A 26,836-nucleotide genomic window follows, 5' to 3' on the forward strand; every position below is an offset into this window, starting at 1 on the left:
TATTGAACATCTATCAGTGTTCCTTCATTCAGCAGTCGGTTAGCACCCACTGTGCATCAGATTGAGAGGACTGTACAAAGAATTCAGAGTCTGTTGGTACAGACAGTTGTGTATGTAGTCAAGTCTAGCCTAGTCCATTCAGTGTGATGCCTGCTGCAACAAAGGGTCATCTGGGTGTGGTTAACTAGCATATAAGTGAACAGGCAACTCATGGAAGACATTCCAGACTAAGCCCCAGTTGTGGTGGATCCTAAGGAATGAGGTGGAAGAAGGAGGGAAGGAGTTGGAGATACAGTCCATGCAGAAGGAATAGCATTAGTGTTTGAAAGAGCATGCCGGGTTTGGGGAGGCATGGAGTGATCTGGGAGGTAGGGCACAGGAGATGGAGGAAGAATAGAGACAGCAGGGTATTTGCCTAGTGGAATGTACCTCTTGCTAGCATTTTAGAGGCAAAGGTAACAAAAAGTGGCAGAAATTAAGTGTGAACAGGACAGACCTTTATCTACTTGAATATACCAACAGAATACTTCAAAAGTACATAACTATTCCTGTGGTGGCTCATTTGTCTTTTGTTCCTAAAGTTACTTTAGTGTTTAAAAATAAACTACTCATGAGTGTTACGACTGCTTGTAAATATCAATACAGTGTTGAGAAACATGAGCTCATTGTGGTCAATTTTTAGTATTTTTTAAATGGATCATTTTGTAGAACTGGTTTGGGGACAGCTTATTTCCATATCATAGGCAGTAGCTTCAAAAAACACTTCTAGAACTTGCTCTAGAAACAGTTTTGATCTTGCTATAGTCTCCTTCAGTCAGGAGAAAGAGGACTTTTACTTTTTTGTCCTCACTAAGCAGAAAGCTTTTTTTTTTTTCCTACCCAGGAAAACATGTCTGTTGATAAAACATTGCTTGTGTAATTTTAAAGGCAGATGCCTGCTAATGTTCATGATCAAAATGGGAGATTTAAAGTCATGTAGGGTGAGTTTCAGCAACTTTCTCAGATTGAGAACATGCATTACACATCCTGCTTCTTTCCCTAAAAACAATCCTCAAGAGGTTAAGGTAAATTTCATTTTCCTGGTAGTCCTCAGGGATGGAAGTCATCCTAGCCGCTCCATCAGACTCCTTCTAATACTTGTAACTTAGTTCTGGCTGTGATTATGCTGTGATTATTGTGCAGGTTTGTGGTCAAGCAGCTAATGTTAAAAATTGCACCCATATAGTGCGTGCTTACTAACTAGTTTCAGATTCTCTTATGGTCTTATGGGATGTATATATTTTTAGAAGAAACATTGTGCAATTTTCTTTTTCATTATTTCTCCGTTTCTGTTTCCTTCCCAGTACATAGCTTTTGGTATTTCCAGAATTTATACTAGAAAATGCATTAATTAGAAAGGTAGAATGATAAAAGCAGTTGATTGTGGAAAAATAATAGCTGTCACATCAGCTATGTTCTGGGCAGTAAGGATGTACAGTGTGTGTTTTCTCTAAGTCTGGGGTGGTTTATTTGCTTTTTCAGTTGAACTCTGGTTGGCCCCGTTTAACCATTTTGGACTCCACTGGTTTGTATTTCTGTTGTATTTGAATGAGTAATCAGAAAATTCTATTGGGATTACACATTATGTGATTATGAACTATTTAAATGAGATACCAAGGGACACATCACATATACTACTGTGTTTCAAAATGACGTTTTTATGTTGTCTGCACTCTGTAAGCCTTTTCAATGTGTCTCCTTAATCACTTGCACATATAAGATGGCTGAGAAAAAAATCTACACTTCCACCCCCAATCTGTATTTCCTTTGGCATTTGTACCAGAACATGATAAATCGGCAGTGAGCTTGGCTCCTGCTGCCAGTGGAGGACATTGTGGACTCAATGTTTAAGGTCTTGAAAAGGAAAACAGAGAAGTGCTTCAGGGAGAAAGGGAACATTTGTTCTGTGATCTGGAGACTGGAGTAGCGGGAAGAAGCATGCAGTCTCGCATTTGCAGCCCTGGATTTGGGACTGTGAGAGGAGAGGGGAGGAATGGAAGGCCCCCTCAGTACATTCCCACTGATGATGGCATTCAGGAGAAAGAGGGATTTTGTGCCCAACCACACACTCACAAAGCGTTGCATGTCCCAGGTGGGTATTCACTGCCAGTGACTCTCAGGAGTCACTGTCCCTTTTGGGTCATGATTTTCTGCTTGATGAGAAGTGCTTTTTTGTTGTTGTTGTGTTTTTATATGAACTATGTTGCATTCTAATATTGTGTATTAATAGTAACAGCTGTGCTGAATTTGATTCAGGTTCCTTGGATTAAAAACATATGCAATTTTTATTTTCCCACAGTAGTTCAGTGTTACAGAGGGTCAGGCTTACATGTATCACTTCCTTTTTCAGACGAATGGACACCTCCCTGGGAACGGAGATGTGTATCAAGAAAGACTGGCCCGTTTAGAAAATGATAAAGAATCCCTCGTTCTTCAGGCAAGTGATTTTTAAATGCTTTTTCCCCCTCATGACTTAACTCAGAAAGACCATTTGAAATTGGGGTGGCAAATTCAGTTGCTTACAGGAGCCAGACTGCTAATAGAAATAAGTACGGGGCCACCTATACACATTAGGGACCGGTGAGGACTGTGACGGAACAAGGGTATGCACACCCAGTCTAGAGTGAGCAGCCCTTAGCCTCTGCTCTTCAAGGGCCAGTTTGGTGATGGCCACAGTGTCATCTGATTTTCTGATAAATGATCTTTTTAAAAAAAATACATATATGTGGCAGAAATTCTGACTTTGTAACTATATATGTATATATGTGTGTGTCTGTATATTCATATATTATTTCATAAATATGAATAAGAATTTCTGAATCTGAATATATATTTAGTTTTTTCAATTTGAAAAATGATGCCATGGACCAAACAACGCAAAGTTGGTAGTGGAGTCCTCTTTGTAGGTTAAATTTGAGTTTTCCTCTCCTTCACTGTCTTTTAAATCCTTGACAAAGAGTTTTACTTTGGTATTTTGAACTAAAAGAACTGAAGCCTAGGGAATCCCCTGGTGGCCTGGTGGTTAGGATTCAATGCTTTCCCTGCTGTGGCTGGGTTTGATACCTGGTCAGGGAACTAAGATCCCACAAGCTGCATGGTAGGGGAGAAAAAAAAACAAGCATATTTACTAGGCTGGTGATCCTTGGAAGGAAAGCTCAGAGATTTGCAGTAAATACTGAGGATGAGAGACCAACCCAGTGGCTCCTCTTGGACCTTTGAGCTGCATCCTGGCTCTTGAACACATTTGTGGATGGTAGGATCATGAAAGATCTCACAGAATTTGGATTCCCAGGATTCTTTTCTGTATTCTTTGTCAAGTATCAAAATTGAATAGTCCTTGTGGCAGCGCTGACTGAGAAGGGGGTTTGCAGGAGAATGTATACATGTGTTAATATTTGTATGGCTGGGTCCCTCTGCCGTTCTCCCGAAAGTGTCAAAGCGTTGTTAATGTGCTGTACCCCAGTACAGAGCAAAAAGTTTAAGTTAAAAAGAAGAAAAAGGAGATGTGGTATATGGTATATATATATATTTACAGTGGAATACTACTGTGTCATAAAAGAAGGAGGAAATCTTCCCATTTGTGACAATGTGAATGGACCTTGAGGGTATTATGCTAAATGAAATGTCAAGACAGAGAAAGGCAGATACCACTTGTTTTCACTTATATGCGGAATCTAAAAGACAAAACAAATGAAAAAAACAAAACTCATAGATACAGAGAATAGATTGATGGTTACCAGAGAAGAAAGGTATCAGAGGATAGTTGAAATGAGTGAAGGGAGTCAACGGTATGGTGGTGGATGGTGACTAGACTTGTTATGATCACTGTGTAGTGTGTACAAGTATCAAATTATTGCATTGTATACCTAAAACTAATATAATGTTGTAATATTTTACTTCAGTAAATAAATGATATAGGCCACTTTCAGTCAGTAGTGAAAGTTGCTCAGTCATATCTGACTCTTTGCGACCCCCGTGTCCATGGAATTCTCCAGGCCAGAATACTGGAGTGGGTAGCTTTTCCCTTTTCCAGGGGATCTTCTCAAACCAGGAATCGAACCCAGACCTCCTGCATTGCAGGCGGATTCTTTACCAACTGAGCTATCAGGGAAGCCCTCCACGGACCGCTTTGGGGGAAAAAAAAACAGAACTAAGTAGTCCTTGAGGACTTCTGTTTCAAATATTAACTCCATTGCCTCTCTTAATCTCTTAATACTGTCTCCCATCCTCACCGGCCCCTCCAAAAAAGATAATTTGTGTACATGCTCTTTCTCATAAAGAGTTGCAGTGTTTTTATCCTATAAAGTGTTGCACATCCCCAGTTCAGCTCAAACTTTATTAAAAATTGAAGAGGAGTCCTCAAACCAACACGCATGATAAGAATAAGTGTGTGAAGGGCTGGTTTCTTATTAATGCTTAGATTTCTTTCTTTTTTTTTTTAACAACCAAATGATTGGTACCATCATCCCAGTTTTTGTTCTCTGTAGACAAATAAAGTTGACAGTGGGACCCAAATTCTTCCTAATCCATGGCAGTATTTCGCTCTGTGTACAGGTGAGTGTGCTGACAGACCAAGTGGAGGCTCAAGGAGAGAAGATTCGCGATCTGGAGTTCTGCCTTGAAGAGCACAGAGAGAAGTTGAATGCCACAGAGGAAATGCTGCAGCAGGTATGTTCAGAGGTAGGGTTTCCCTGCTGACCTGTTTGAGATGCTACATTTATATGTTGTGTTTGCTCTGATACAGTGGTGAATTTTATGATTCACTTAGACTGGCTTATTAGAAGCAAAAACCTAGAGTTGTGGGTCTCCAAACACACACAATAGAAAGTGTTCATTGCAATTAGTGTCTGGAATAAAATATTAATAAGATTGTACATGATTTCAGTTTTCCTCTTTATGCTTTCATACAGTTGCCTCATTTCCAACCATGAGTGTATATTTTAGAATTAGGAAAAAGGGCTTCCTTGGTGGTTCAGATGGTAAAGAATCTGCCTGCATTGCAGGAGACCCAGATTCGATCCCTGGCTTGGGAAGATTCCCCTGGAGAAGGGAAAGGCTATTCACTCCATGGACAGAGGAACCTGGGGGACTACAGTCCATAGGGTTGCAAAGAGTCTGACACAACTGAGTGACTAACACACAAGTACATTATATGACTCTGAGTGGAAATAATTTATAACGTATATGGGCACACAGGTATGATACTTGTCTACTAGAGGACCTATAATACAGTGGGCACACTACACACGGAATAGGACTGTTTAGTCCTATGCTTTGCCATTTCTTTGCTGTAATGACTTTCTGCAAGTTCTTAACCTCTCTGTTCCTTAGCTTCCTCAACTGTTCAGTTGCTCAGTTGTGTCCAACTCTCTGTAACCCATAGACTGCAGCATGGCAGGCTTCCCTGTCCTTCACTATCTCCCAGAGTTTGCTCAAATTCATGTCCATTGAGTCAGTGATGCCATCCATCCATCTCATCCGACCCCTTCTCCTCCTGCCTTCAATCTTTCCCAGCATCAGGGTCTTCTCACATGAGTCAGCTCTTTGCATCATGTGGCCAAAGTACTGGAGTTTCAGCTTCAGCATCAGTCCTTCCAATGAATATTCGGGACTGATTTCCTTTAGGATTGACTGGTTGGATCTCCTTGCAATCCAAGGGACTCTCAAGAGTCTTCTTCAATACCACAGTTCAAAAGCATCAATTCTTCAGCACTCAGCTTTCTTTATAGTCCAACTCTCACATCCATACCTGACAACTGGATAAACCATAGCTTTGACTAGACAGACCTTTGTTGGCAAAGTAATGTTTCTGCTTTTTAATATACTGTCTAGGTTGGTCATAGCTTTTCTTCCAAAGAGCAAGCGTCTTTTGATTTCATGGCTGCAGTCACCATCTGCAGTGATTTTGGAGTGCAAGAAAATAAAGTCTCTCACTGTTTCCATTGTTTCTCCATCTATTTGCCATGAAGTGATGGGACCGGATGCCATGATCTTAGGTTTTGAATGTTGAATTTTAAGCCAACTTTTTCACTTTCCTCTTTCACCTTCATCAAGAGGCTCAACCTTTGAACAAGGATAATTCATGGGTTATCCTAATGAGTTTCTATCTCATAAGATTGTTTTGAGGATTGAACCACTTAGTACATGTAAGAACAGTACCTTTCACATAGCAAACATAATATCATCATCAGTATTATCACAGGTTTAAGAATATTTAAGTTCATATATGTGTTTGTCAATAGAGCATATGTTTTCCCACAAAGCAGACATGTGCTGCTTATTGAACACTAGTTTGGCTCAATGAAGGTTAACTAAAGCAAATAATTTTTCCAGATGTATCTGTTTAGAATTAATCTTCACATCCTCTACTTAATAATACTGTTTTACTGTCATAAGAAAGACACATCCATATATGACTGTTTATAATAAAGCAACTTTTGCATGTATCTCTTCAATCCTAATAGGAGCTTCTGAGTAGGACATCTTTAGAAACTCAGAAGTTGGACCTGATGGCTGAAATATCTAACTTAAAGTTAAAACTGACAGCTGTAGAGAAGGACAGATTGGATTATGAAGATAGATTCAGAGACACGGAGGTAAGTGATGCCCTTTCTCTCACTTTATATACATATACATACACACACACACACCCCTGGGGGAGGAAATGGCAACCCACTCCAGTATTCTTGCCTGGAGAATTCCATGGACAGAGAAGCCTGGTGGGCTACAGTCCATGGGGTCGCAAAGGGCTGGACACGACTGAAGCGACTTAACCACATATATATGTACACACGTGTATATATAGATACAGGGCTTCCCTGGTTACTCAGACAGTTAAAAAATCTGCCTGCAATGCAGGAGACCCAGATTCAATCCCCAGCTTAGGAAAATCCCTGGAGAAGGGAATAGCTACTCACTCCAGTATTCTTGCCTGGAAAATCCCATGGACAGAGAAACCTGGTGGATTACAATCCATAGGGAGATCTCCTGCAAAGCAGGAGACCCAGGTTCCATCACTGGGTCAACAAGATCCCCTGAAGAAGGGAATGGCCACCCATTCCAGTATTCTTACCCGGAGAATTCCATAGACAAGAGGAGCCTGACGGACTATAGTCCATGGGGTCACAAAGAGTCAGACATGACTGAGCGACTAACATTTTCATTTTAATTTATATATATGCATACTTATATATCTCACACACATATATTTCTAGAACAAGTTGAAATTCCTTGGAGTTGTGAAGGAGAGGCAGTTAATTACTATATGCCCTCATTATCGATACTTCTTTTTAGGAATAAGCTTACATTGACTTTTTATCATTAAATGATAATAGTAATTTTTATTTTGAGAGTTTTGATATGAAATATTAATCCTTTCACTCGCCTTTAAAAATACTTCTGACTTTAGGACATTTGGAGCTTCTGTTTATCTCTCTGCCATTCATGTATCCATCTGTCTGTCCGTTCATCTGTTCATCCATACTGATTTTCTTCATTGTGGAAATAATGGATTCAAGTGCATGACTTTACTAATAGTTCTTATTTAGGCACATTGATTATTCACTGTATAATAAATAGATTTTTAAGTAGGTATAGCAAACATGCTTTCATTATGTACTCATGGAATCACAGATTTTAGAGGGCATTTAATTTGGACTTTTACTTTTGGTCTATTCCACATGTAAGTCATTCCAGTTGTTAATAAATACATCCGATTATACTTTTGTGAAATTCAGGGTAGATTTTATACCTTGAAGTACCCGTTTTCATGGCTAAACGTGCTTTCTTGTTTGTTCAACTTAGTTTATTGTTACTCTAGGTCTTCTGGTTTGTTAACTGCTTTTTGTCAGGAGGTGCAGTGCAGAACATATGAAATCTACTCATTAGAAAAGAAATATAAAGAGCTGTAGAAATTTTTTTCTCTCCTAGGGACTGCTCTTCATTTTTCTTTATTTTGTTTGCTTGGTTGGGTATGGAGAAGTGTCATACTTAGCTACAAAATGGGCACCAAGAAGGAGAGAAGAGAAATCATTTACTTACTCTTCCCCTCTGTTTTCATTTCAAGTATTTATTTTATGCTGACTGCATGCCATCATGATATGAGCTATATTACATATGTTTTCCACTGTATGAAAGTCCTTCATAGATCTGAATTTAATAAGGTTTATAGTCTTAAGTTGCAAAGAGTCAGACATGACTTAGTGGCTGAACAACAACAAATACTCCATTGCTATATCTAAAGTTAAATTTTCTGTCAAATATACAACTATACGGGAAAGTCTTGGTATATGTGTTACTTCCTCAGTAGCAGAAGGAAATCCCAGCTTAGCTCACGTTTTAATCTTGAAACTCTTTATCAGTCACCTATGTTAGTATGTTTTTCGTTTAACTGAGACTGGAGGTCTTAAAACTTAGAAAACTACTTAGTTTCCTTAAAATTCTTGCTTTTGTGCTTTCTTTAAAAATCTGTTTGAATGTTTTTTCTTTTCCCTTTCTGTCCTTCCCTGACTCCACAGCTGCTGTGTAAAATGATGGTAGAATTCAGTCAACAGGTAGATAAGGTGCAGTAGATCTAACTCTGGTGTCAGGAAAGAAGTTAGTAGTTTTGAAGCATTAAGGGGTGGGCTTACTATACATACAAAGTTTAGGGAAAGTCTTAACCCATACCACTGTGGCTAATTTGGATACAAGATGTTAACCAACCATTAGGACTAAGTTGAAGTAGCTAGCTGTTTTATGATTTTTTGGGGGGTAAGATCCCAGAGCAATATTTATTCTCTCTTGAGTTTGTCTGCATTTTTTGTAAAACCTCTTTTTGGTATTTTCTTGCTTCACTTATGCATTGCCTCAATCATATGCAAGGTGATCTTGTCACCAAAACTCTAGTAAACTTCAATCCCTGATAACTTTCTAATAAACATTCAGCACTATTGGTAAGATGTAGCATATGTTTTAGAGATTAGAGATTATGGGATATTATAAACTGCTTATATATATGAAAATAATTGAAGTAGTCTTTAAGACTGAAACTAAAAAACTTAAAATTGAATATGCTCATTTTCCTACCTTTTCCCCTTAATTGAAATGTTTCTCTGGCTGTTTCATGAATCCAAAATTCTTTAACTTTGTCTTAAGATTTTAGGTTATCTGGAGATTAGTTTCTAAGAAACCAGTGGAGTGTGGGGAAGAAGTAGAAGTATAGGCACTTCCAAAAGATGAGGGGTAGAAGTCTTGAAACCTTGGAAGACAGGACTTGCCTATCCCAGGAATTGTTGATAGGTGGTTAGCATCATTCAACAGTGCCCCCTTCTGGTAAGAATACAGATATCAGAAATCAGTTTCTGTGGAGCCCTAGTTTTCTGAGAAGGAAAAGGGAAAGATAACAAAGATTTTCACTTTTAAAAGTACTGAACTTCTGATAAGAAATTATTTGGAAATAACTTGTATTACCTTTTTTAAGGTTTCATATTTAGGAGCTACTTCCAGATTTTCTAGCCTGAGTTATCATGGAACGATAGGGCTTCTTTCAGATTAAAGATTTATGTTCATACTTACAGTATTACCTCAAGGGATAATTGGGTAGTTCTTTTTTAATAGAAAAATGACCCCAATTTATAATTCTGTTTTCTTCGTTTGTTTCTTCTTTACAAATTGCCACTATTTCTAAAGGAAGTGGTGAAATACAACAATCCAAATAGAATTCAAAGCTGAGAAATTCCAACAATCAGCAATTCAACAACAGAATTGAAACAATCCAAATAGAATTTCAATCCAAATAGAATTCACTTTTAACAATAAGTGGGAAAATATATCTGTGGAAGACCAGATTGATTAAAGAAGATTGCTAAGAACTCATATTATGCAAGAGTGGTTAATAAGTGGTAGATAAATGAATGGGAGAAACTGACTTTTTCCTTTTACTTGAATTTTGAACTTACAGGTAAACTAAATCACAACTTAATCACAATTAAAATGTTATTAAGTGATATCAAACAGTTATTTATGTCATTCATAAACAGAAAATAACTTCTTATTGAAACATTGTATTAATAGTTATAATATTTATAAGTATTATGTAATACTAGGTAGTACTTTCCCCCATTTTATAAGAAACTACAATTTAAAAACCTGTAGGTTTTCTGAGAAGTATATTTCACTAGAGCATCCTTTTCCTGGCCTTTGTGAGGTTGACTCATTACACTTTAATAGCATTATTCTGTTTGTTTTTTATAGCATTCTCGTGTAATTCTTTTCTGTTACCTGTGAATTTGTGGCTCAGGAATAAATGTCTTGAGAGGAACAAGAACACGTTAACCATTGGTGGAAGCTTCGTACCTTGTTGTTGGAGAAAAGGCGTCTTCACAGATTATTTGAGTCCTCCTTCTGGATGACTTTGTATTGTTTTGCATTCTAATTTCTTTTTCCTACTCTCTGGCCTGTGGACAAAAATGTCACCGTTGCTCAGAATGTTTAGACAATGTTTACAAACAAATTAGATTTTTTAAAATAAAAGTAGAGAAGGTGTGTGATTGTATTATGAAAACATTAGGATTGCTTGCTTTTGCATTTTTCCAAACATAAAATTATATTATGATACTGAATGTATTTGTAAATGACAGGGCTCTCATCTACCCTCAAATTTAGAATCCTTGGTATAAAGTGTTTAAATTTCATTCATTTCTCCCAGATTGGGTTGAGGAACAATATGTATCTTTTGTAGACAAATTAAGAAATTAGAAAAATATTTTTATAAATATCCATATATCGCTGAAAAGGCCCTAAAAGTAAATGACTTTACTAAAGAAAATTTCTCTGGATTATTTTAAAAAGATGGAGTTCATATAGTGATTTTTAATCTAGAAATATTTGCTCAGTGATAACAAGTGATCAGTTGCTGCTGCTAAGTCACTTCAGTCGTGGCCAATTCTGTGTGACCCCATAGACGGCAGCCCACCAGGCTCCGCCGTCCCTTTCTTAAAAATTATCATCACTTCTCATTTCCATAATCAATCCCATCATTTTAGGGTGGAGGCCATGTTTTCGACGGAAAGATTCAATGGATCTTTCATTGGATCCATGGGAAGATTCAGTGGAAAGATTCTCAAGGAGACTCATTCATTCCAATTTGTCTAATCTCATTCATCCAGCTGTAACCCAAGAGCCATTGAGGATTTCCAAACTGCTATTTTGGTAGGTAAATAGGTGTTTACTGCTTTCCTAATGTATTTCCTTGTTTCTTTTTGGACAGGGCCTAATGCAGGAGATCAATGATTTGAGGTTAAGAGTCAGTGAAATGGAAAATGAAAGACTTCAGTATGAGAAAAAGCTGAAATCTACCAAGGTAAGTTTTCGTAATGGCAAAAAATTTTATATAAGTGGCTCCACTACTCATCCATGATCAATAATATAGATAAAATACATTTTCTACTAGAATGTGGTAAAGAAGACATTTTAAGGTATTTTACAAGTGAACAAAGTTTTTCCCCAAGCTGGAGACCATCTAGAATTTAAACACTATTGTTCTGAATAAGGGCTTCCCGGTGGCTCAGTTGGTAAAGAATCCACCTGCAATGCAGGAGACCCTGTTTCGATTCCTGGGTCAGGAAGATCTGCTGGAGACGAGATAGGCTACCCACTCCAGTATTCTTGGGCTTCCCTTGTGGCTCAGCTGGTGAAGAATCTGCCCGCAGTGCGGGAGACCTAGGTTCAATCCCTGAGTTGAGAAGATCCCCTGGAGAAGGGAAAGGCTACCCACTCCAGTATTCTGGCCTGGAGAATTCCATGGACTATATAGTCCATGGAGTCACAAAGAGCTGGACACAACTGAGCGACTTTCACATTCTGAATAATTGGAGAAGGGAGTGGCACTCCACTCCAGTATTCTTGCCTGGAAAATTCCATGGACAGGGGACCCTGGCAGGCTATAGGTCCATGGGGTCCCAAAAGAGTTGGATACAACTTAGTGACTGAACAGCAACAATTCTGAATAAGAATCAGGGTTTAACTAATTTGGTAGAACATAACCTGTCATTTCTCTCGGTTATCTAACCTCCTTTATAAACTGATACTGTGTTCTTGGTTACTTAGCTTGTCTTTTTCTATCTGTAGTTTTCTTTCACTCCTGTCTCTCTACCAGTCTTTAATGGCCAAACTTTCTAGCATGAAAATCAAGGTGGGTCAGATGCAGTATGAAAAGCAGCGGATGGAACAAAAGTGGGAGTCACTGAAGGTGTAGTAGACCTTGGGTAATGGGTCAATGGCCTGTTGCTTTCTGGCTTGCGTTGTTTTGCTGTGATGGTGTTTTTAGTGGTGTGTGCATTCATTTTTGTGTGTGTGTCCCCTGTTTTTTTTAATATGTGTAAAGCTAATTAAAGGGACATTGCAATCCCTAACATTGTTTTCAGAAGCATATGAAATAGTGAAAAGTAATAAACTTATAAAATAAAAGTATTTGTTTATAAATTAAATCTCATTCTCTTAGACTGAGATCCAAGCATGGTAAAAAAAAATTGCAAAAGTCACCTGGGAAAGACTTCTCTTTGGTATCAGTAATAAACAGTCTTATTCTTTCAAGACTTTCTCAAAGGTAAATGCATACAGCAGTTAACTCTACCATGACAGTGAGTAGATGTTACTGCTTAGAAGCATAGTGAGCTCATGGCAGCACTTCTTGACAATGCTACTGAAAATTCCTTATATTTGGTGTCCATTCCCACCATAAGTAAAAACTATAATAGACCAACTTCTTAGCTGCTTTGAAGAGCTACATCTTCTCATAATGCTGAACATAATAGATATCTTTACCAACTGAAAATAAAATGTTATATTGAAAATAAAGGCATACTTATTTGCATTGTATAGCTTTATTTCCTGTGTTAATAAATACAACCAGCAAAACCTAAGTTTGCTAAAGCTAGTGATTCTTTACCAAAATGAGGCTGAAACAAACTTCAGTAAATAGAACATTGGATTTAAGGTCTTAAATAGTTGTGTAGTTTTTTCTTTTTTTTAAGATTAAAGAGTCTCTTTTTTTCCCATTGTTGTAGAAGATTCTATTCTTTTACCTTAGTGATGAGAAGGAATTATTTAGTCCCATGACTTAAAGTTGTTTATTGCCTGCTGCCTTATCCACTAATTAAGTTCTATCTTGTCTAGGGAACATGAGTACCATCTTGAAATGCTGAATAAATGTCAAGCAAGTCTAAGATATTTTTTCAAATTTGTATTTTGTTTTGCTTTTATGACACTAAGCATCTAATTTGGTTATCTTCTTTGATTAACTTGGTCAGATATTTTACTTAACATAAGACTTAAACCTTAGGGCTGCCCTAGTCCTAATTACACTTTTAAAGATTCATTTTTAATTTGATCACAAAGAAACTTGAAATAATTATACCATAGTTATTATAAATTGGACTTTTATTAATTATCTTGCTTCCTGCTTATCATTGCCACTGATTTCTGAAGTTTGCGTCTAAATTCTTGTAGTTTTTTTGTTTCATTCATGAAAACTAATTATTGATTCAAGAGTTAACAGACTCTCTGAATATTCCCTTTTAGTCATAATCTACTGTTTTTGAATGAATTTATCATTTGTAGGAGGAGCTGGCATCTCTGAAAGAACAACTGGAAGAGAAGGAATCTGAAGTGAGAAGACTACAAGAAAAATTGGTTTGCCAGATGAAAGGAGAAGGGGTTGAAATTCTTGATCGAGGTAAGAATATGTATCAAACATTTGTTTTCTTCTTTTGTTAAAACCGTCACAGTCTGTAAAAGAAGTTGATGTTAGATGATGTGTAACATTAGCATCAAAGAGAGAGAGGAGCAGCAGCAGCCATCGGAGCCCCCGGACTCCTCTGAGACTCTTCACTGTGCTTGGGCGTCTGTTAACTTCCTCTTGAGCAGCCAGAGGAGGGCACCTCTGTACTTTTGCGGATGTTTATTTTAGATTAAGCCTAATCATTGGTCTAAGTGTTAGTTGCTCACCTGTGGCAACTTTTTTGCAACCCCATGGACTGTAGCCCACCAGTCTCCTCTGTCCGTGAGATTTTCCAGGTAAGAATACTAGAGTGGGTAGCCATTCTCTTCTCAAGGGGATCATCCCGACCCAGGGATCGAACCGAGGTCTCCTGCATTGCAGGCAGATTCTTTACTGTCTGAACCAGCAGGGAAGCCTACATGGTTAATTATTACATGGTAAATTCTCATCATGAGAGAGTTCTTGTCCAAATTACAATTGTCTGTACAGTGAGGGGCTTGAATTAGATTACCTCCATAGTCTTCTTGGCTCTAGATTGCCCTGGCTTTATTTATCTGCAGGTATCACAACTCCCTGTCCATCTGAAAATTCAGTCCGTCCAACATTGAGGGAAATGCACCTTTCCTCTCTGTTTCTGCATGTATAGGATCTACTTTCTTCAGGGACATTCACAGGCACGTTATGCTTTCACGAGTCGTAAGAGAAAAATGGATTCATAGGACTTGTGAACTACAGAGGCTACGTCAGAGTAACGCGACCCAAAATCAGATCTGAGGGCCAGCACTGGTCTGTGATTAGGATAAGACAGAGGATGAGATGGTTGGATGGCATCACCGACTCGATGGATGTTAGTTTGAGCAAGCTCCGGGCGTTGGTGATGGACAGGGAAGCCTGAGGAGCTGCATGCAGTCCATGGGGTCGCAAAGAGTCAGACATGACTGAGTGACTGGACTGAACTGAACGGGTCTGTGAACCACTTGTTAGCAGTACCCGACCAGACAGGTACAGGCATTAAGAGCTAGTGTTTAGAAACCTCATGGAATCTGATGCTAACATAACATCTAACTGTGTGATCAGTGGACTGATTTTGTTGAACAGGAGGTGGATCATTTCAGTGCTGTTAAACTTGAATGGTGAGATGGAGATGACATAAGCAGTGTCCTCATCATGTTCAGGAGGGTCATAGATCAGACTGTAATGGAAATATAAGAAGCAGCTGATGCAACATTAGCTGTTTTTTCATCACAGTGTTTAAGAAGCACTTGTATGTGGAAGGCGCAACTTTAATGTGAGAAAATCAAGTCTCAGAAAGATGAAGTAACAGAGGTAGTAACTCAGATTTACATCTTCTCATTAATTACATGAGGTTCTAACCTCACAGAAAGCATTATGGTATTATAGTGGCAGTCCTAAAGTCATAAAATAATGCTTCCTATTCAGTCTTTATGAGATTAAAGTCTCTTTATTTTAGGTAAAAGGAGACCAAATTATAGTGCTTTTAAAATATTATCATTGTAATATATGCTAACTTCCAATTCAATGGGTTTTCCTGCACAGATGAAAATTTTAAAAAGAAGCTCAAAGACAAAAGTAAGGTTTTTGGTGTATTTCCATCAGCCTTCACATTCACCCAAAGCACTACTTGGACTGTTCTTTGCATGTATTTTTAAAACATTTCTCTCACCAAAGATGTAAAATTGCTTCATCAATAAGCTCCTCATTTCTTCAGGATGTACCAAACAGAGGGTAACTAACCGATGATAGAAGTAGGAGTAAAAGACCATTTTGCAGATTGTACCCGAGTCAGCCTCCTTGCTCTGCGGGGTTCAGCAGAGCCCCCAGACTGTGGAGGGGAGGAAGCATTTCCTCTGTGGCCTGAGATACAGGGTCAGAGGAGAAAACAATGTTTATACTCCAGTGAAAATCTGCTTTTAAAAACAATACATTTATGTATTTATTTTTGACTGCACTGGGTCTTTGTTACTGCATGCAGGCTTTCTCTGCTGCAGTGTGTGGGCTTGAGGGCACAGGCTCAGTAGTTGTACACAGAGTTAGTTGTCCCTCAGCATGTAGGATCTTGCCAGACCAGGGGTCAAACCCATGTCCTCTGCATTGGCAGGTGGGTTCTTCACCACTGGACCACCAGGAAAGTCAAAACCTACTGTTTTTAAAATTTACCACAGTTAACAATCATTTTAAACTTGCTTTTGCTTTCCAGTGTTTTGTAGCCCACTTTTTCACTGAGATCTATATTAGGGGTTTCTATAAACGTACGTACTCTCTTGTGTTACAAAAGAAATTGTACCCAGGCTGACTAACAGAGTCTAGGTTATTTAATGCAGGATAAAGATAAACCCTAGTGGACTTTCCTCCAGATGTTAAATTCTTCAGGAAATTTGCCATTTAAAAAATAATAATAAAAGCAGTTCCTACAGAGTATACCATAATTGAAAATGTTATATCTCTGCTGGATGATGCATCATTGTGTTAAAATTCACCTTCAGTAGTATTTTTTTCTCTTAGAAGGAGACAACTTTAGCTGAACTTTTTTCTCTGTTTTAATTTTTTTTAATTTGTGATCTCATTTGGGATTGACTTCATATTTAAAGTATTTGTTTTTATGATTAAAGTAGCATGCTTTTCTATTTGAATATCGAGTGTTAAGGAGAATCACTTACTTTGGCCCTTGTATTTTAAGATGGTATTGGAAATGAAGTTTATAGATGAAGCAAAGTACTTATTATCCTTCTGTATGGAATCTACAGCTAGCTTCTTAGCATGACACTCATGTAAATATCACATTCCATCAGGCTGTTACCATTTGTATCTCCGTCTCGGTTATAACTGAACATTTTCTCTGCTTTTGTCATATATATATGCCATTCATCACTTTCACCTGCTTTATTATAAGTTTCTTCTTTGAAAATTCCATGTTTTTATTGTTATGGTACTGAAATTTCATCTTCAGCGTTCTTATCAGGATTTTGTCCTTGCTTTGAGAGAGGGCAGTTGTTTTTTTTTTTTCTAGAATGACAACTATTAAGGTGAGCTATAATAGAAAGTGTTCATTTTTCAGATTTTCCCTAAAAGATAATATAAATGGTAAATGTGCCTTTAAAAAATAAACAAGCAGAATAAATTACTAACATCTTTACCTTAAAACATTTCAACATGAAGAGTCAGTAGTTTCTTGTTATTTTCACACATTTTAAAAAAAACAGATTTCTGATTTGATATTGTGATATTTCAGATATTGAAGTACAAAAAATGAAAAAGGCTGTGGAGTCTTTGATGGCAGCAAATGAAGAAAAGGTACGTAGGTGAAATTTAACTGTTTATTTGGATATGTTGCATCATCATTTTGATCATTCCATGCATTTTCATCAGATACCCTAGTTAGAAAGAACATCCCCTAAACAACTGACATTACGGGGATGGATTCTGCCTTCCTGCCCAAGTGGACCTGCTCTCAGTGGGTCAGTGACATACTTGTGCTACGTGGATAGGAATGGAGACCAGCAGCTCTGGCTCTACTGAGAATCCATCCCTCAACAGCCCACCATCTTGAATTTAGAACGTGTTCAAGCTATCAGATCAGCTTTTTACATTCAAGTGACAAATGAGAGAAAGGACATCGTCCATAGTGCATCCTTTCTGTGGTCCCTGGAAATTCTGGGCCACCATATGAACTCTGAAGGAGGTGGCCATGGCAGTCTTAGCTTCACCATCATGTTGACTTTAATCTCTGTGAACATGTTGCTTCCTTCACACTGCTGGCCTCTTTCGCATCTGGGATTGTCTCTGCTCTCCTGCGTGGTGAGATGCCAGGAAACAGGCACAGGCACCGTGTAGTCAAGATGGCACTAGGCTTTGTTTGAGATGCACTGGCCTAATGCCAACATCTCCAGGAGGGCTTCTCCTCCAGCTGTTCCTTCTCCCCACTGCACTCTGCTCAGAGCAGGGACGCAGGGTCTTAATAAAGTAACGTGTCTCTTCATGGCTTCCCTGACCAACCACATACCCAGCAGGCAGGTTCAGATCCTGTCACCAGAACTGTCCCCACCTCATGTCCCTTAATGAGTAGAACAAGGAGACATTTTCCCACAAAAAGAGTAACTTCAAGGAAATAAAAACCAAGTCAATGCTAAAGAACTTTGTCTTGATCTTTTTCTCTCATCATAATGAGCTTCCTTCTCTTTCTTGCCTAACTCTGTTTATTGCCTTTCACACTTTTTGTTCTTTATTCAATGGAAATAAACTCAGTGTACCCACCCACCCATATATAGGTTTATTTGTGTGTGTTAGTCCTCCCCACATCAAATAAAAAGTCATTAGCAAACTGTCCACATAGACTGAATTTGAAAAAAAAACCAACAACACCACTAAAATTCGCTTTGTTTTCATTTCTCTCCCTCAAAAAGCAACAATAACAAGCAAAACTCCCAGTGTTGAATGAGGGCTTATTAGATGCTCAGACTTCTCTAAGAGCACCAAGAGGGACCTAACTTCTTGGTGGTTCCAAGAAGCCTTCAAAGAGGACATATTTGGGCAAATCCTGAGTAAGAGCAAGAGTCATTCATCAAGAAAATGAAATGTTCTGGGCACAAGATCCATGAGCAAAATCACCAGTCAAAACCAAGTCTTGAAACAGCCACTGCATACTGGGAAAGTTCTGGAGCCATGAGATACAGGTGGAGGACGTGGGTGTATGAGGGGGTGCTATAGTGAAGCTGATGATTTAATGATTTGGAGTCTCAGCTTTAGACCTGGAATGGTGACATAATTAAATTGCCATGTTAAAAAGCCAATTCTGATGGCAGAATAGAAGCAAGAATAAAAGAAAGAGAATGAAGACAACAATTAAGAGGCTGTTAAAATTGGTGAGAAATGAAGCTGTGGAAAGAAGGCAATGGCAGTGAAGTTATAAGGGGGTCAGATTTCAGAGAAATTCACTGGTTAACAAGATTTTAAATCTTTGGATTTAGGGAAAATTTTCTGCTTTGGGCAGTGGGTTGAATGGGGTACCCATGAAAGAGTTAAGGGAATCCAAGCAGAGACTCAAGTACTAGGGGTGAATAATGAGCTTCATTTTAGATGTATTCAATTTGTGATGTGTTTGTGGGACATTAAAAGATTTCTCATAGAAATTTGGAAAATGAATCTACATTTCAGGATTAATGTAGGATTATAAGTTGGTGGGCAGAGAACCCTGTCAATTTTAGGAGAAACATAGAGTTGAAATATATAGATTGGTGGGGACAAAACTATAGTTGATATATCAGTTTGCTTTTGCCCCATAATAAATCACATTTGTTAATTCTCATACTTCTGTAGAATGGCTAGATTGTTCTTCTAGTCTGGGCTGACTTTGCTGATCCTCTGCCATTTGCTGGTGGCTGGGATGGGGCTGGATAGTTTAAGATGGTGTAATTCCCATGTCTGATGATTGACAGACTGGTCTAGGTTGATCCCAGCTGGGTTGTGTCTTCTCCAAATGATCTCCCTACCTCCATTAGGCTAGCCTATGCTTCTTCACGTAGTGGCCTCAGAGTTCCTAGGGCAGCAAGAGAGGGCATGCCCCAGCGTGCAACTACTTTTCAAGCCTTTGCTTTGAACCTCATTTGTTACATATCATTAGCCTACGTAGGTCATATGGTCATGCCCCAAATCCATGTTGGAGGGAGCTAGGGATCCTATGTTTTTAATCTACCACACTGAGGGCCTGGGAGAAGAGAAGAGGGTAAAGGATAAAACCTTGAAGCTCTAACATTTCATATTCTGTTCCGCACATTGGCGTAGGCTGGAGTGGGGGGGGGGTTGGTAATGGAAGTAGAATATTCATCTGCTCAAGGATTAACAAATCAAGACAGAAGAAAAGAAAGAGTGGAGAGAAGAGTGAAAGAAGGAAAGTGGGGGTCAATCACTTGCCATCTGGAGATCAAATTAGGAAAAGGATGGAAAGTGTCCACTGTTTTTAGTAAAGAGAAGGTTGTGTGCGTGTGCTCAGCATGTCTGACATTTGCAACCCGGTGGACTGTAGCCCGCCAGGCTCCTCTGTCCATGAGATTTCCCGAGGAAGGATACTAGAGTGGGTTGCCATTTCCTACTCCAGGGAATCTTCCCAACCCAGGGACCGAACCTGTGTCTCCTGCGGCTTCTGCATTGGCAGGAAGATTCTTTACCACTGTGCCACCTGAGAAGCTATGAAGAGAAAGGTCCCTGATGACTAATTGGAGAAACTTTGATGGAGTGTTGTGAGAAGAGAAAAATCAGATGGAAATTAATGGTGGCTGATGAAGATAGCAAGTATAGATCTTTCTTTCCGGCTCTGACTTATTGTAGAGAGGAGAGTAATTAAAGTTGATTTTTTTCTCGGCTGTTTTTTGTATCTTATTACCTTGTTTTGTTTTTGTTTTTTAAAGATGGCAGCTGAAGGATAGGATCTCTAAATTTAGAGGTACTTTTTCTATATCTCTGATGTATGTAGGAAAAATATTCTAGACATTAGCAGTTTTACTAAAGTTTAGAACTGTTCTTTGAATAATGTAAATAATTCACGTCTGCTCATTCTTTTCAATTACTTTTATTGTTTAAAAATCATAATATTAAAAATTATTATTTTATTAATAGGATCGGAAAATAGAAGATCTTCGACAGTGCCTGAACAGGTACAAGAAAATGCAAGAAACAGTGGTTTTGGCTCCAGGTAAAAAAGGTATGTAGCTCTAAGAGCTTTTCTACTTGAGTTGATTTTACATGGCTGTAAACTTTTTACATTTGGCCTCAATTGCTATTATTTCAAATTAGGTGGCTCATCCATTCATTCAGCAATGTTATTAGGCATCTGTTCTCTGCCAGAAAAAGTGTAGGCTGCTGAGTGCAGTGTTGTTTGGTTGTTCAGACAGAGCCCTCCCCATGTATAGGGGATATTCCAGAGAGAGAGAGAGAATCACAGCATGTGCGAGAGCCTTGGTGGAAAAGGATCTCAGTGTGTGTACATAGAGCTGATTCACTTCATTGTACAGCAAACTAACATAACATTGTAAAGCAGTTCTACTCCAATTAAAAAAAAAAGGAGACGCATGTGCCTGAAAGGTAGTGGGCAGAGGGCAGAGTGAGACAGTTGTGATAATAGAAGAGACACAGCCAGATCATGCAATGTGAGGAGTTCAGCTCTCTTTCCAGCCCAGAGGATCCATTGAAGGGTCTTAACAAGTCAGTGACATGACAGATGGAGCGTCGTGGACTATGGACCACTGGGACTATGCCAGCAGTGTTGGAAGGAAGGGAAACCAATCAAGATAACCTTACATTATTACAGTGGGAAGATTTGATAGTGCTGATTGGAAATCTATTTTGGTGTTACCCGTGACTTAATAGTGTGATGAGTTAGATTAGCAAAGTGAAGAAGAAGAAAGCATCAGGAAAGATAACATTTCTGGCTAAAGCAACTAGCAGAGGATGTCTCCACTTATCAAGAGGGGGGAATCTAGAGGAGAAACACTGCCGGGGTTGAGGGGTGTTGTGTCCAGCTTTGAATACATTTTTTAAAAAGTCTGTAAAACATCTAAGTAAAAATAGCCTGTATTTTGTTGTATTTATTATTATTTTATCTGCTGATGGGCCAACTGGCCATCCTCAAATACAACAAAGCTTTGGGGGTCATTCAAAATAAGCAAAAATGTTAAGAACTTTGAAGTTCTCTTGTTCATTAGCACGGCATAGGTGGGGCTATGTACTTTAAAAGTAAGTGATGAAAATAAGTCTTTGGGAAGGTACTTGTGGAACATTTGGGATTTTGAAATTTTAATTTTGATGGGTTCACAAAGAAAGAAAATCCTTTGGACCAGGATCTTTGAACAAAATGGATCTTCATGTTTTTGTCCATGAGGCCTGGCATGTATTAAGACTTTATAGTTATCTGAATGAGCAAATAAACCTCTAATTGTCATGATAGTTCTCATTACTCAGCATTTTCTATGCCTTCACAAGAGTATCTTTTAGGGAATATTACAGATTCTCTAATTAATTTTTACATAAAATTATTATGCAAATATTTTACATAGTATTTTTGCATAGTCATAGTATTTGTAACATTGTTTGATTTTATAGAATCTCAATACTATAATGTTTCAAAATGAAGAAAGAGCAGATTAATTTCTGCAACTAGACTATATTGTAAAATATTTAGAAAATAGAGAAAAGGGGTAAAAATCACTCATAACTGCACTGGCATGATCACTACTGGCATTTTCATGTAATTCTTTCTGCCTTTTTAATCTATGTATATAATAGTATAGTTAAAAGAGAGAGTTTTTAACCCTGTACAGAAGGATTTTTATAAACCATTGGAAATTATGTCCTGTTCTAATGAAGAGTTTCATCAACAGTGCTTTCTCAGTAGGATTTATATTTATTTAGAAAATCCTCAGGCAATTCTAAGAATACCTCAATTCTAATAAAATTAGAGTAAAAATCTAATAAAACCTAAGTTAAAAGCTATGTCTAGTTAGTATCTTTAAACAAGTAAATGATTCGCCATTCTGTGTTATTTAAAGACTAGTTGGAAGGACCGTTCTGTTTTTAAAAAAGACTGTCTGGCACTGTTGTTCAGCCCTTAATCCTTTTCATTTCTAGACACATTAAAAAAAATTCTCAGAGTTGCTACTTTGCCGGTTATGTGGTTGCTTTTTTCCATTATGTCATTATTCTTTCTGCTCTAAAGTGAAATGAATGGCGTAAAGAACCCTCTCAAGAGGGACCAAGAGTCATCATCTTTTCTCTTTTCCCTTTTTGCTTTGCACATTTTTTTTTCAAGAGCGTAGTAGTGATGGAAATGGAGTTAAGTGTGACTCTGTTGCTGTTTAGAATCACTTGAGTTGTACTCCTGGAATTGCTCCACAGGTTATTTCTGAAGTGAAATACTTAAAGCCCCACATGCTGACACAAAACTATAGAAGGGTTGCCAGACTCAGTTAGCTTTAATGCCAGTGCTGTGAGTCCAGTTACGTTTATTAAACCACTATTGACCAGTGCTGGATACTCACGTGGCCCAAGAGCCCCTGGGCCTTAGGTGCTCCCAGTTTAAGATGCTATTCCTAGGGCCCATGTTGTTGTTCTTAGGGATGCCAGAAGTTGACTCTTTGGTTTTTAAGGATCAGAAAACTCTTTATGTGCAAGATTCTTATCTTCCTCCAAAAGTGAAAAGCTGTTGGTGTCCTCTCTGCTTTGTTGTTCCTAGGCCAAGATGGTGACTTGGAAGACCTGCTTCCGTCCAGCTCCTTCTCCACTCTGCTGGACCCGCAGGTCTTTAGTGATCTGGAGAAAAACCTGTCGCTGACGCCAGTAAGGGGATCTCCCAGTCATGACCCATTTAACACAAGTGCTCCAGAAGAGGTATTTACAGACTTATTGTTTCTCCATGTTAAAGAGACTCTGTCATTGAAAGTTAAAGTGCTGTTGACAACATCAAAGACTTGGGTTCTTTTCTGAGTTGGATCACTGACTTGCTTTGTCTTGGCAGTCATTATGACCTCTGGGTCTTTATTTGAAACATCTTTTTCCCCCCTCTCTTTAATAAATAAAGGTTTGGGCCATTTGCAGCAACATGGATGGACCGGGAGAGTGTCATACTGAGTGAAGTCAGTCAGACTCCTCCTCAGAAGGAGGAGTATCACATAACATCCCTTATATGTGGAATCCAAAAAGAAAGGATACAAATGATCTTACTTACAAAACAGAAACAGACTCACAGACTTGGAGAAGCAGCTTATGGTTGCCAGGGGAAAAGATCAGGGAAAGGATAATTAGGGAGTTTGGGACGTACATGTACACACTGCTATACTTAAAATGGATAACCACCAAGGACCTACAGTATAGCATACGGAACTCTGCCCAGTGTTATGTGGCAGCCTGGATGGGAGGGGAGTTTGGGGGAGAATGGGTACATGTATATGTATGGTTGAGTCCCTTTGCTGTTCACCCGAAACTGTCAACATTGTTTGTTAATTGGGTGTACCCCAATACAAAATAAAAAGTTTAAAAAGGAAAAAAATAAAGAGTTAGGCAATGTCAAAATCACTTATATAATTCAGGGAAGACATATGAATCCTTTGGAGATGGATGTAGTCTTCAATATGAGATTATAATCTACTTACTAAAAAATAAGTAGGCAATGAATAAAGTGGGGGCAAAGTGAGATTATATAAGTTTTAGTCACTTGTGATGGTAACACAGAAAGATGATGGACTTCGGTTAACAAGCTGGGTATTGTGGAGTCATGTATTGCTTGGAAGTATCCAAACTGGAAGTCAGCAAATGAATTATCTACAAGCATAGTTATGGCAAAACAATAAGAAGTAAATTGCCTTGACAGATTACACATCGGTTGCTTGATCACTTGGTAAATATGGTATCATCTGCATGGAGCATCTGCTTCATGGGATCTGTAGTATTGGAAAATGCTTTAAAGCAGCAAACACCTTCCTGCTGCTGCTGCTAAGTCGCTTCAGTCGTGTCCAACTCTGTGTGACCCCATAGACGGCAGCCCTCCAGGCTCCCCTGTCCCTGGGATTCTCTAGGCAAGAACACTGGAGTGGGTTGCCATTTCCTTCTCCAATGCATGAAAGTGAAAAGTGAAAGTGAAGTCGCTCAGTCGTGTCCGACTCTTAGCAACCCCATGGACGGCAGCCTACCAGGTGCCTCTGTACATGGGATTTTCCAGGCAAGAGTACTGGAGTGGGGTGCCATTGCCTTCTCCGAAACACCTTCCTACAGCCCTGCAAATTATCTTCACAAGGTGGAATGAAGAGAAAGACCACCTATTTTGTAGAAGGTGGAGATGCTGGCAGTACAGTAGACTGGATCAACAGGCCTTTTGAACTAGGGTGTCTACCATGATTATTTTTGTAATCTGATCAGTTAATAAATAGTGACTACTTTCAAATTTAAAAAAAAAAGAAGAAGAAAATTTCCCCTTCAATTTGTTAAACTTGAAAAAAGCAGCTAGAGGGGAATGAACAGTTTAAACTCGCTTATATTACTTTCACTTCAAAGTGGCACCAAAATCTATTATTGTTATCTGTTGCACACCACCCCCAAAACTTTGTGGCTTGAACTACAACATTGGTTTTGCTGATGAATCTGCAGTTTGGGCAGGGCTTGGCAGGAACATCTTGTCTTTGCTCCCCTGGACATCAGCTGGAATGGTGAGAAACCTAGGGGCTTGAGTCATCTGAAGGATACTCTATTCACGTGTCTGGTGGTTGAGGCAGACTGTTGACTAGGACCTCAGCTGAGACTCAGACTGGAACAACTACATGTGATTGCTTAGCTTCCTGTCAGTGTGGTGGTGGGTCGTAAGGATGAGCGTCCCAAGGAGAGGACTGGGCAGATTTTACCACCTTTTGTGACGCATCTCAGAAGTCATGTAGAATCTCTTCTCCTGTAGTCACAGGGCCATCCAGATTCAAGGAGTGGGAACATAGACTCTACCTCTTGATGAACAAGTGCCAATATCATAAGAATACATGGGATGGGATATATTGGGGCAACCATATTTGGCTGTCTGGCTCCAACATATCCCTCTCCCATGGAAAATAACATTCATCCCCTCTTCAAAGACCCCTCAGCCTCATTCCAATTTGGCATCAGTATCCCTGGATCTTGTCATACCAATCAGGTCAAGTTATAGATGAAGCTTTTCAGGTACATTACCTTGGGCACAGCTTTGTGAATACCATTCCATTCTATTTAAGGAACCTGGAACTTAAAGGACAAGCTGTCTGTCCCCCACACATCCAGTATACAGTGGTGGGATAAACATAATGTAGCTGCTGTAGGCTGGAGAAGGCAACGGGAACCCACTCCAGTACTTTTGCCTGGAAAATCCCATGAGCAGAGGAGCCTGGTGGGCTGCAGTCCATGGGATCACGAAGAGTCAGACATGACTGAGCGACTTCACTTTCACTTTTCACTTTCATGCATTGGAGAAAGAAATGGCAGCCCACTCCAGTGTTCTTGCCTGGAGAATCCCAGGGACAGGGGAGCCTGGAGGGCTGCCGTCTATGGGGTCGCACAGAGTCGGACACGACTGAAGCGATTTAGCAGCAGCAGCAGCAGCTGCTGTAGGCACTCCCATTGAAAAATAGAGAAATACAAGGCACACATGTGTCACTAGTCCCTAGCAATTCCATGGAGGCTAGTCCTCTAGGCTCTTGGCTTCCTTTTGAGCCATCCTTCTTTTTAATAAGAAGAAGCCTGTATTTGCAGATGAGTAGTTTTCTGTTGAGTGTCCATTTAGGTCACAAAGCCTTCATTTCTTCTCATTTTCTACTAGCTATATTCCTTTCAGTCTAAATTGACAGAATATTTTAAACATTTGGAATTTCTTATGAATCAATGTATAATTCACTCCATTAGATAAAATCATATCCATAAATATCTTCACAAAAAACCCTTCATTACTTTAGGTTCCCTGTGAGGCCACTATGAGATATCCCCTTTAGAGTTTTTTGACCTGTTTGAGAGGTTTAAGGAGAGCACCACCTCAAATTTTCCTCTCTTAACAAAGCCACACCTGTGGCTTCATCTTAAGGCTGTTTTCCTGACGACACCTGTGTTTGATCTTTGCCTTGAAACCATTTCTTAATTTTGATATGTAATATTCCATCTAGGGAAACTAGGAATGAGAAACAGTTTTATTTTTCAATTAAATCTTGGCTCCTTTTTATTTAACAGATCCTTCTTTGGTCATCTCTCCTAACATTTTATTGTAAGAAATTGTAAGAAGGAATCAAATGGCATCTTTTTATATATGTTGCTCCTAATTACATAATGAAAATATGAGATTTCAATTGAATGAGAAAGAGTTCAATGAGAAAACAACATTTCTCTTAGCTGAAATGTGTCATTAAAAAGGTATTAATGAGAAGGGGAATTGCATGAAGGTAGTCAAAAGGTACAAAGGCTATTAGTAAGTACTAGGAATGTGATGTCCAACATGATGACTGCAGTTAACACTGTGTATTGTGTGTTTGA

General features: G+C 38.8%; 1 protein-coding gene across 18 annotated transcripts in view; it reads left to right on the forward strand.

Annotated features, from left to right (window-relative positions):
- PPFIBP1 (PPFIA binding protein 1) overlaps positions 1-26,836 on the forward strand; it is a 195,949-nt gene that overhangs the window by 144,289 nt on the left and 24,824 nt on the right. For 13 of the 18 annotated variants that reach the window (XM_043441025.1, XM_043441017.1, XM_043441022.1 and 10 more), the window contains 10 exons: positions 2,390-2,476; positions 4,594-4,707; positions 6,504-6,635; positions 11,288-11,380; positions 12,176-12,268; positions 13,639-13,753; positions 15,356-15,388; positions 17,049-17,110; positions 20,429-20,513; positions 23,040-23,194. In XM_043441025.1, coding sequence (XP_043296960.1) covers positions 2,390-2,476; positions 4,594-4,707; positions 6,504-6,635; positions 11,288-11,380; positions 12,176-12,268; positions 13,639-13,753; positions 15,356-15,388; positions 17,049-17,110; positions 20,429-20,513; positions 23,040-23,194 — 969 coding nt within the window. The remainder of the gene's footprint in view (positions 1-2,389; positions 2,477-4,593; positions 4,708-6,503; positions 6,636-11,287; positions 11,381-12,175; positions 12,269-13,638; positions 13,754-15,355; positions 15,389-17,048; positions 17,111-20,428; positions 20,514-23,039; positions 23,195-26,836) is intronic. The other 5 variants (XM_043441029.1, XM_043441033.1, XM_043441032.1 and 2 more) reach the window with 3 other exon arrangements.

This window comes from Cervus canadensis, chromosome 21 (assembly GCF_019320065.1).
Source record: "Cervus canadensis isolate Bull #8, Minnesota chromosome 21, ASM1932006v1, whole genome shotgun sequence".
In the NCBI taxonomy this organism is placed as follows: domain Eukaryota; kingdom Metazoa; phylum Chordata; class Mammalia; order Artiodactyla; family Cervidae; genus Cervus; species Cervus canadensis.